At 42.4% G+C, this 12217-nt stretch overlaps 1 protein-coding gene across 2 annotated transcripts in view; it reads left to right on the forward strand.

Annotated features, from left to right (window-relative positions):
- The window catches only part of PRRG4 (proline rich and Gla domain 4), a 297426-nt gene that overhangs the window by 235514 nt on the left and 49695 nt on the right, over positions 1–12217 (forward strand). For both annotated transcript variants that reach the window (XM_078680854.1, XM_078680855.1), the window contains one exon: positions 5259–5422. In XM_078680854.1, the coding sequence (XP_078536980.1) occupies positions 5259–5422 (164 nt within the window). The remainder of the gene's footprint in view (positions 1–5258; positions 5423–12217) is intronic.

Raw genomic sequence — 12217 nt, forward strand, 5'->3', positions numbered from 1 at the left:
TTAAGCTACTTACGGATAGAGTTTTAAAGTACAACAAATATTAGGAAATAAATCATAAAACAGGCAGCATAGTCGCCTACATACTGCCATGATTCGAAAGATCATTTTTTGTAACTGAACGCATTTTGTGATATATGCAACTATTTTCTCTGTTCGGTGAAGTGTGGTCTTAGTCCAACCATGTCTACAGATTAGCATTAGAGATCAGAAGCGGCAGTCGATTCACCTTCACCTCTAATATTTAAAGTCTTTTATGGTTTCACTTGCTCACTGATTATATCTTAATTGACCCATATGCCACATGCGATCTGTTTCTGTGCTACCTGTGTTTGCATACTTGATAATGCTGAACTCATACTCTGTGTGGTAATAATGCTATCTCCCACTCCATAGTAATTTATACGTCATTACCTCGGTACATTGAGCGTATTGTAATCCTCCATTACTCCTGACCAATGCCGTACTGTAGATTATCTGTTCTATTTTTGCTATTTGTCACTTTCCTAGGTGCTCTTATACTTTTCGTATGTTACAGCTCTCTGGAACAAGGCTGGGTGGAGTATGAGCCTTACAAAATGACAAATAAATGCAAATAACTAAAATAAGGCAACTCACAATGTGGACCGTATTACAGAAAGTGCTCCGGGAGCGCAATGGACATCTGCGCCTGCTTTGCAGGCCACCGGGGCACTTTGGTATTACAGAAGAGGCTGTAGATGTTCGTGCGGCAGTTTCTGTAATACAATAGCCCTGGCACATATGTAGCGCCAGTGCTATTGAGAGAGGGTGTTCCCTCCTTCCCATGGGGGTGTGGCCCCATGCAAACGAGGGAATCACTTTGCCTCTGTGCCCCCACCATTTTTCCGATGGAAGCACACTGAAAGTGCGCCACAAAAAGGTGGCACACTCTCAGTACGCTCCCGGAGGGCATCCCTTAATAGGGGCAAAAGGGGGTCCCATGGACATCCCAGACATTCTCCTGCAGGCGCGTGCAGTCACTCACTGCAACCAGATGCAAGGGAAGCGCTGACCCCTTTTGAAAGTGCAGACCGCCTGCATGATGAAACACAGAGAAGCTTTTAAACAGCCGGAGCCGTATCACATATACAATGCACTTTCCCTGTTTGCATCACAGTGCATCTTTAAATAGGTGCACCGTCCGCAAACAGGGAAAGTCACCCTTTTACAGTGAATGTGCTGCCCTGGGGGCAGCCACAAAGTTGTGCTGTCCTGTGGCAGCGCATGCAAATGAAATACGGAACGGCTGCTTCAAAGCCTCTCAATGTTTCACTTATACAGGCGCTAACCCACCTGCACTTTGATTAGAGATCCCTTTGCAGGCAGGTGCAGTGAGTGGCTGCACCCACCCGAGGGGATGTCTGTGGGGTCCATGGGACCCCCTTTCCTTCCTCCAGAGGGCTGCCATGAGGGGGCGCACTCACAGTGCACCACCTTTTTATGGTGCATTTTCAGTTTACCTCTAGACAGCTACTTTGCATTTGCACCCACATCCATAATATGGCGTGGATGCAGAGTCAAAGAGATTCCATCATTTGAATGGGTCCGCACTCCCATGCAAATGAGGGAACGACCTCTTGAGGAAGCACTGATGCTATATATGCCCCAGCGCTATCATTACAGAAGGAGTTGCACAAATGTTTGCGGCCTGTGCCTGTTGCACCCCCGGGCTCTTTCTGTAATATGGCCCCTGCTACGTATTTCACTTGAGTACTCTGTCCCCGTGGGATGTGCGAGTTTGTGGCTGCTCGAAGTGCAGTTCATTCTTCACAATAGGGTGCCCTGTCTCTGTTTGCACCCAGCACATCTGCTTAAAGGTGTGCTGTGGTGCAGACAGGGAAATTGTACCTTTTTAGTATGTGTGTTCTCTGAGAGGTGTTTTAGGCACAAGGCAGACTTAATGGGTGTTGTGGTATTACCATATAGAACGTGTGTTATTAAAGTATAGAGTGTGGTAAAAATGGTTGCTTCACTCGTTGCAAAAATAATTATTTGTTTTTAGATCGTGCTTCATAGCGTCCTTTCTAGGCACTGTAAATAGCATGTAATACTAATCAAAATTAATTGTTCTAAATTTGCATTGTCAGGAGGGTGGAAGGGTGAGTTTGGGTTGCCAGGATTCGAACTTGGCTCACTACGGCAATCAGCCCTAAGTCACTGAGCTGACTTGCCAAAATACAGACGGAGAACCCAAGAACACACCTTTTCTACAAATCCATGAGCTGAGATTGACTAAGACCTCAGCGGCGGCTCCTCTGCTATGGCGGAGGAGCGTTGCTCTCCCTGCCAGCAGCTCAAAAACTTGAAAAATAAAGCGTTAATAAAACAGGTTTATTATACTTTTACTTTTCAAGTTATAGGCCGGGCCGAGTCTTGGGGGTAGGCCCATTGTGGGGGCAGTCACCAGGAGGAGTGGTAGGTGCACTTCAATCAACCTAAGAATGTGAGCCGACAATGGTAATCCGACCGTATTAGTACTATTGGATATTTCGGCCGCATTCGACACGGTGAATAATAGTATCTTGTAGAAAAGACTAGAGAACATCGGAGTGAAAGGACTGGCACTGAAGTGGATGCAATCATATCGGACGGGCAGGCAAAAGGTGGTAACAATTCCACCTTTTACATCCCCTAAGACCCCTGTGCGCCACAGGGATCAGCAATAAGCCCAATCTTATTTAATATCTATCTGTGTCCTCTGATTCCTATTATCAAGTGCTTTGGTATTGATCTAGTCAACTATGCAGATGACACACAACTGGTGTTCTCTTTAGAAGGAAATCAGGGAGGCTCCCTAGATAAGCTCCAGGAGTGCATGCATTATACTTCTAAATGGCTCAGAAAAAAAACTCCTTACAAATCAATGGAGACAAAACAGAGATAGTATATGTCTCCGCAGCCAAAATTGCGTGGCCCTTTCCCTTCGATTTTAGACTCACCCCTACGGATAAACCACTGATTCCAGCTAGAACAGTGCGTAACCTGGGGGTGTTAACGAATGATAACCTTCAATTGGAGTCACAAGTTAATAATACAGTTGGTATTTGCTTCTCCTTGATAAGAGCACTACGTCAGATCCTTCCACTACTGCCTGCCACTACCAGATCTCAAGTAGTGAGGAGTATAATATTGAGTAGGCTGGACTATTGTAATTCATTGTAACTGAGAGCACCAAACTCAGTGCTACTGAAGCTACAGAGGATCCAGTCTATATCAGCCAAATTTGCTTTAAATAGGCAGCACAGTTCCTCAACGACTCTAGCTTTAAAGGACCTTCACTGGCTACCAATTCATGAGAGAATTCATTTCAAATCTCTCTGTATTGTGTTTAGAGCAGTACATGGTTATGGTCCGATATCCATGCAGGAAAGATTTACTTGCTACACTCCTGGGAGAGACCTTCGTTCATCAGGCGCAAATCTGGTAACCACCACAAGATTCAAGAAGACTAGGACGGGTGGCAGAGCATTCGGTGTAGCAGCCTCACGACTCTGGAACGATCTTCCCTTAAATATAGGAAAAATCAAATCTCTGCTTCCATTTAGGAAAAGCGTAAAGATATGGCTCTTCCCTAGGGAATAGTAATACGAGCTACTCAATATCGGCGATCAGGTTATTTTTATGCACACTGACAATAGGGTAAGTCCCAGCGCCAGAATACCCGTAGGGTGACAGTTTTTGTGCTCTATAAGTTCAAGTTACATTACATCACATTACATCAGTGCACATGTCGGTTTGGCTGGCATTCTCAGGAAGGCTAAACCGACATGCCCACTGAGGTTTCTTCAACCCAATCTCCCTGGGAGTGCAAATCAGGGTGTTCAGGCTAATCCTGATGCTGCTCTCATGTATGTCAGGATTGGCCACTACCTGCTCAGTTTCTTGTTTTTGTATTGTCGCAGTCTGTTTCCCTAGCCATCCGCCTCACCACTCTGCCCTAATGCCTGCCTCAACTGTAAGACCTCCTTCTTTAGCTAACAATTTAGATATTTGGCAAAGACAGGGTAACAATTCCACTCGAAGATGAAAGGCTGAAATGAAACTTAATGTATGTATGCAAATTACACAAAAGTGGTGATTAATACAATTAAATATTCTTTTGTAAGGAATGAAATTCTGAATTTCCAGCGTTTCATAAATTCAACACATTGGCTATGTTTTATGTATAATTTGGTAACCAAAAAAGTTATGATAAATTACTGATCATTCATGAAATAAAAGTAAATGCAAGACTTGTAATTAATGTTGTATGATTCTACGTCCTACGTCTGAACAAAAGTTGTGAATGTCTAAGCACGCAGGCCTCACTGACTGGTAATTTCTTATCAGGACTTCTCTCCTTTAGTATTTTGGCCAAAATATCCCCATTGGCAGCTCTCTAGTCCCTGAGGGTAAGATGGGCGGACCTTTAATCAGGGGTTCTCAGCCTTTTCTGTGACAAGAGCTACTTACATTTAATGAAAACCATCCAGAGCTGCTAATAATAGTAGTGTGTTAATAGTGAGCACACCAGACAAGATAACATTAGTGGCAACCCCATGCAAGATTACTAGCAGTGATCAAGTGCATTACGCAGGGTTGCTAGCAGTCATGTCAAAAAGGCTTCGTCAATTTGAAATGTCTGTACGTGGCTAATACGTGACAGTTATAGCAGCACTGCCTCTTGTAATATCATTAATAAGTCTCTCAAACGCTGTATGATTTATCACTCAAACATCAGCGTTAAATACATTTTGGAGATTCATTGGATTTTCAGTCCTGAAAATATACACATTTACATCTCAAATACTGGCTCTTCAGATTTGGTGTACATACATTAATTAAACCTAGCAAACGCCTCTAGTTTAGTAGGCTAGGCTGCACACGGGAGGACTACTTACAGGCAGCTGGAGAGCTGCCAGTACCTTACGAGCTACTCCCTCGCCTTTATTGAAAAACAAGTGATATAGGAATTTGTGGAACCAGAAGACCTGAGATTCTTGTAATCCCTGCTTTGAGCCTGACTAACTTGTGTGATCCTGGCTTAATGACTATCGTCCTGTTCTACGATTTACTTGCTTTGCAACACTACTAATACTCGGATTCAAGCTAACCCTCTTATTAAATCCTATTCAAAACAAAGACTTTGTTGGGAATGTCTGGAATACAGGACTTTTTACACGCTAAAATACATTTCACATCATAACTCTTGTGTTTTATGTGCCTTTAATTGGTTTTTTATATTTCTATTTACATTTTAGTGTTTACTGGTGGAGAGGAAGCCAACATGTTCCTCAGCCGCAGTCTGCTGTACAACCGATTTGATTTTGAGATGTTTGTTCCTGGGAATCCTGAAAGAGAGTGCTACGAAGAAGTGTGCAATTATGAAGAAGCACGAGAGATTTTTAAAGACCCCGTTAAAACTGTAAATATATTTTTGTTTTATTATTGTATTTTTGTATATTTATTTCTGCTTTGGCGATGTCTTGCTTACCTTGTGTTGGTATCTCCTGTGGAAGGTTAGCTGTGGCTGAGACAAATGCACGCAACAGTGCACCTAAAGAACGCGGAAAGAAAGTGGTAAAAATGCGGAACTGTAGGACTGCATTAGATTTTCTTGGGTCTGCATGTTTGCCCTAACCCTGCTCCCATAAGGGCCTTTGTTACAATGAGGAGCTAATCACGCATACAGTAAGTACTGACACTACTGTGTGCAGTATCTACCGTGCACTTTTATATAAACTCTGTACTATATTGCCAACAGAAGTTGTGTCGTCTTTTTCTCTCGTCCGGCAACACTTACTATGAGCAGATGGTTTCAGGTGCTCGACACCGGCACTTAATTGTCAACACCAGCACATATGGCAGTCTGCCACATGGGGACACTGTATTTTTCATTTAGAGATGGGCATAACAACAGTTTATAAATTCAATATACATTAAAAATACCGACGCCATTTCTCATAGCTTTGGGGCCCTGAAATAATCTGAATTGTCTCACTTTGTGCTACCATTTGTATTGTCATTTGCAGCACTGGCTATGTGTGGTGCGAGCTGAGTGATCTTCTCACTAGGGCCCCTGGCACTTATTTCTTTAGAAATTAAACACTGGCTACAACTCCATCATAATGATGGAGGAGCCCAAGGATGTTTTAATCTCTATTTAGGAAAATCTGTCGGATTTACCAGATGTGAGCAGTGGAGTGTATGGGAAATGTGAGATTAAAATTGGACCACGGTAGACCCAATATTTATTCCTGTCCACCGTAACCCAAATTAAAAACCTTGCAAAAAGACAGTTTCAACAGATAGCTGTCTATAATAATTAAGTGGTCAACATGTTTCAGCACATACGGGCAAGGATCTGCCCAGTGCTTTCGTTAGGACCCATCAGATTTATTTTGCTACTGCAAAAAGTGAAAGATAAAAGATGTGTCAATGCACTTAGAATGGTTGGAAACAATACAACCTGATCACCTGATTAGTGGTGTGTACAATTTCTCCTCAGCGATACTCGTGTATCTTGAGATATCTGAAAATATATATATACAAAATGGCAAACTGAGAAATCAAGAAAAAACCACATGTTCTCTATACTTATAACCATAGTGGCAATGTATTGCCAGCTAGTATACTCCATCTTAGGGCAACGGCCGTTCTTTCTTACCTCGAGTATTTGAGGGAACTACCTCACCCCACCTGGCAACAGCTTAGGGTAAAGGAGGCACCGCTCTAAAAAAGGAAAAAGCAGAACAACCCATCATTTTCTATGGTGCTCTGCCCATCCTTACGTCTTATCGTTCATTATTCTAATTACAGTCCACACACAGACCTACCATCCACATCTACAATGAAGTGCCCACCCATCTCACTGTGGGTTAATGCCTTCGCATACGTTGTTCTTACAGTGTTGTTAAATATGCTCAATTTGTTCGTGCCATACTGCTCTGCCATGTCACTTTTAGTAATTATCACAGGTTCTTACAGCCAGTAGACCATTAAGTGAGTGCGACAACAGCTCTGCATAGAATAGTATATTCATATACTCTATACTCCAACAGCCCTGTGCTAAATAGTATATTCATATAAACGCGGTAAAAGGCGTTTACTGACAGCGTCTCCTCACCTGTCCGTCGGTACCTCGAGACGGTCCTCCGAGCCGTCGGGGAGGTTCCGACTGCGAGGAGTCAATTCTATTATATCTCTAGGGCTGATTGTTTGTTTCAGGGACGTATGGCGCGCAACGGCGTAATGACGTCATCATACCGGGTCCCAGTGCTTCTGCGAAATGTAGTGTATATGAAAGTATCGCAAATTCGTCGATATTACTCGCCGATACTTAGTGAACATCACAGATCCTCAATAATTGACAGGCTTTGCTACTAATAAGGGATCTTCTATCTTAATTTACAATCTTACATGTTTTATACAAGTTCATTTAGGCACTAATACTCTGAAAGGTAATACATTGAAAGGTAATACTAATGCCCCTTTTCGGTGAACCACAGCATGACTCTGTCATATGCTACTTGGTCTTTATAGTCCCAGGTAGAGAAAAACATATCTGATCATTGGTCAATATAAATAATTTGATTCTTGATTAGGAATTGGGAGAACCAAGTAAAGCTGACCTGTGAATTACAATACCCCCATTCATGAGGTGATGAGTGTTTCTATATATTGCCTGGCATATCATTATTGTATATCTCAAAAGAAGAGCAATAAAGGCCACAGCATGTAACCAAACAATATCTCTGGGTCTAGTTCCTTATTTATGTATTCATTATCAGAACTAGCAGGTTGTCTTGATTTATAACACAACTGTTTCTTACAACAAGACCCAGGGGATGGCATTGTTCAGGCCCACTCTATCACTCTTTAGTCTAAATACCCATTTCTGTTCTTTGACCAGAAGAAATTTAGATATGTCAGTCACATGTTCTGGGATGTATGCTTGCTCCAGAACTGTCCAGACAAAATCGTCTGGACGATGATTTACCTCAGAAAATGACTTGTCAATTTTGTGGCTTGCTTCTTACAGCTCACGGTGCTCCTATGCTCCATGATTCTGAGCTTTACTTTGCGAGTGGTCATCCCCACATAGTTTAACTTGCATGGGCACGTGATTAAATACACAACGATCTCGCTGTTACAATTTGTAAATTTCCTCTGCATCCAGGGTTTACTTGTGCCAATATCCACTGATTTGGATTTCATTGTTTGAAGGCATGCTCTACAAGAGCCACAAGGATAGTGCCCTTGTACAGCTGGTAAACTCCACAGGGTATCTGTTGTCTGGGACTTGGAAATGTGTGGTCTAGTATGTACAAGTTTATCCCGTAAGTTGGTACTCCTTTTGAAAGCAAAAAGTGGCTCTGGTAAATGCTCTCCTCAATATTCAGTATCTTCCAGTGTTTTCGCACAGCTTTTTTTTACTTTTTTAGACACTGTACTGAAAGTGTTAACAAAAGTTAACCTCAACGTTTCTTCTTTTGGCTCTGATTGTTCGAGCAGGGCTTCTCTATTGGTATTAATTGCCCGCTCAGCTGAATGTCGTACCAGTTTGGGAGGGTATTTCCTTTCTACCAACTGAGATGTTAAGTTTTTCGCATATTTCTGAAAACTCTCCTTAGAGGAACAGTTTCTGCGAATCCGCAGAAACTGGCCATATGGGAGATTGTCATTCAATGCCCTCGGGTGATGACTCTCATAACTCAATAGTGAGTTCCTTGCCATGGGTTTGGTGTATAATTCTGTTTCTAACCCAGTGGGGGAGGCTACAATAAACTGATCGAGGAATGCCACCTTCTGTTTATTGATTTCAACTGTGAATTTCAGAAAATCATTTCTGCCATTAAGCCAAACAAGGAAGCTGTCAATTGCTGCTATTTCTCCTCGCCAGATGACCAAAATATCGTCTCCATAGGCTTATCGACTCATGGAAGGGATTGGTTACACTCAAAACATGCTCCTGCTCGAACCCGTGCACATACAAGTTTGCCAAGCTAGGAGCAAAACACTTCCCATGCTGGTACCGGAAGTCTGGAGATAGATGGTATTCTCAAATTTGAAAAAAAAAATGTTTTTTTCCTTCATGTCAATCTGCGCACATGCCATGATAAAGTGTATCGGTGTTATCGAGTTCAGGTCTCTCTCAGCTAGGAGTAACGCGATTGCGTCTAATGTCTCGTCCTGTGGAATCGAGGTATAAAGTGACTCCACGTCAAAAGATACAAGCATATCCGTTTCTTGATTGAACTCAACTTCGGGTAATAACCTCAGCACGTCCTTAGTGTCTTGTAAAAAAGTGGGCATCTCTCTTACCGTTGGTTTGAGAAAGTGATCTACAAATGTGGACAAGGGCTCCAATAAGGATCAAAAGCCAGATATAATCGGGCGTCCTACTGGTGGTTTAGTGGGTTTATGGACTTTTGGAGGAACATAAAAGTAGGGCATCATATGATGCTTTGTCTGTAAGAAGATTGCTCCTCGTGCCGTGATCCACCCTTCACGCATTGCCTCTTCAACCATGATAGCAATGTTGTTCTTAATCCTCTCAGTTGGATCTTCTTTCAGGGGGCGATATACATTCCTGTCTCCCAATTGTCTCAGGCACTCTGCTCGATAGACTTCTGTATCAAGGACTACTATCGCACCGCCTTTATCAGCCGGTTTGATAGTAATTCGGTGGTCAGACATAAGGCTGCGAAGTGCTGTTTGTTCTTTTTTTGGAAAGTTTGAAAATTTCTTGTGTTCTTTTTCAAGTATAGATGTAATATCGACACTCACAGCTTGTTCAAATGTGAGTACCTGGGGTGGAACCATATGTGTAGGAGAGTTGAAGGTAGATTTTTTCTTGAGCCGTGTTAGTATCCGTGATCTCAGATTTATCTTCTTTACCTCTAAAGAAGAAATGTAGCCTGACTTTACGGAAAAAGTTGGCTAATTCCCAATTAGTCTGGAATGTATCTCCATTTGTTGTAGAGACAAACCCTAGGCCTCTATTCAATACAATCTCCTCATCCTTACTGAGTCGCCTGGAGCTGAGATTCATTAGTAGTCCGTCTCTGCACTTGTTCCCGTTTGTCCCGTTTGTTTCTTCTTGTTGCTGCGAAGGCTCCGGGGTGATGGAGGTGGACTCCAATGGACCTGCGCTCGTTGATTTCTCCATCTCCCTCTCGGGTGTCCCAGGCCAAACCCTAAAAAAGGTTGGTTATTAAAGTTGCCTTGAAAGCCTGGTGGTTGAAAAGGCCCCATGGGTCCCATCGGGCCAATCTGGGTGTGTAAAGGGGGACATTGCCAAGGATTTGGTTGCCACCACTGTTGGTATTGGCTTGGAGGGCCTCTACGCCATTTCGTTTGGTAGTTCCTTGCTCGCCCTCTACCATATTGTCCGCTCCTGGTGGATGTGTCGGAATCACTTGCACTTGATCCTTCATCTGAACTTGACGTACCATATGAGGATCCCAGTTTACGTCCTCTGTTGTTGAATCCTGGAGGAACATAGCTATCACTCGTGTACGGGTACACTCTTTCATGAGTACATTTTGCCAGATCTTTTTTAAATTTCTCAATCTTCGAGAATAGAATATTGTCTTTAAATTCTTTATTGTTTTTATTTGATTCCTCTTGATTTTTCTTAAAGGCTGTGATAGTAGTTTTAATTTGTGCCTCTAGTACTTAGATCTCTATTAAGATGGGGACTGCCATGCGCTTAGCTGTTTTGATAATCAAAATAAGCCAATCACGCGTGCAGCGCCATGCAATCATTGACCAATCTTTTAAGAACTGCTTATCTGTGAGAAACAATCTAGGAGCATTAGTCACCAGTAAACCTGTGGGGGCACAATTCCCTCTCAAGTATTCTGCAATGACAATTCCATGGCTTACTGTAGGCGAGTGTGATTTTTTTAGCCCTAACACTTTACTCCAGTCCTCTTCATTGCTGCTTATAGTCGATGGAAGACTATCTAAAACACTAGGATTCAGGGAAAAAATTGACTGTAATTCCCCTTCATCATAAGCTAAACCCCAATTTTCTGCCATATTGAATCAAATTTGTGTACGGAAATGGACCGTGTGCGGCTGCAAACATACAACAAGACAAACAAGACGTAGCTAAATTGCACTTTTTATGCAATTTCTAAGGTCCAGACCTATTGCAAGACCGCAAATAAACAAAGACCCACAGGCTGCTCAAGAACATAACACAACATTTTATTAGGTAGGGTCAGAGGCAATATTTAAAGACCTACCGGGATAACATGCCCCAAACAAGCAAACTACACAAGCAAAAATATCCCAGAGTCTACAAGATAATAGAGAACCTTAGATATTTCTCTTGATAAGGACTGCCACAAAATATAAATAACCAAAAAAAATATTGATTACATTTTCGGATTCCCATCACTCACCAGACCAGGGGCCAGATGTAGGAAGCCTAATACCGGTCGGTAACGGCCGAAATTACCGAATTTTGGGCCTTTACCGACCGGTATTAGGCTTTTCAGATGTAGGAGGCCAAATTGTAGGATTCGGTAATTTACCGAATCGGTAATTTAAGGAATCGGTAAATTCCTGAATTCTTAAAATACCGATTCGGTAAATTACCGAATCCTTAATGTAGGGAGCACTCAAATGAGTGCTTTTCTCATTTCTGGATTCGTTATTTACCACAAACTACAAGTTGGTGGTAAATATTAAAAAACATGAAAAAAGCAATTTATTGCAATTTTTAACAGTGCCATGTGGCAGACATACATGCCCTTAGTGCATGTATGTGTGCCACTTGTGCACCCATGCACTATTCAGGGGTGCAACAGGGTGTCAAAGTGACACCCTGCCACAGTTAAATGTGCTCCCCATTTTACCGAATCATTCAGTAATTCCCATTCATTCCTATGGGTCTGGAGGCCCATAGGGATGAATGGGGAATACCGAATCGGTAAATACCGATTCGGTATTTACCGAATCTTACCGATTCGGTAAAAAATACTGAATGAATACCTACATCCCATTTACCGATTCTAAAATACAGAATCGGTAAAATTCGGTATTTTAGATTCGGTAAATCTGGATTACCTACATCATGCACCAGGTGACATGCTTCATCATCTGGGTCTCCTCTGATAGTCAACCTAGTGACTTCAAGGGCTACAACTCCATCATAATGGTGGAGGAGCCCGAGGATGTCTTCATTGCTATTTAGGAAAATCTGTCT

Source organism: Lissotriton helveticus, chromosome 3_1 (assembly GCF_964261635.1).
Source record: "Lissotriton helveticus chromosome 3_1, aLisHel1.1, whole genome shotgun sequence".
NCBI lineage: Eukaryota > Metazoa > Chordata > Amphibia > Caudata > Salamandridae > Lissotriton > Lissotriton helveticus.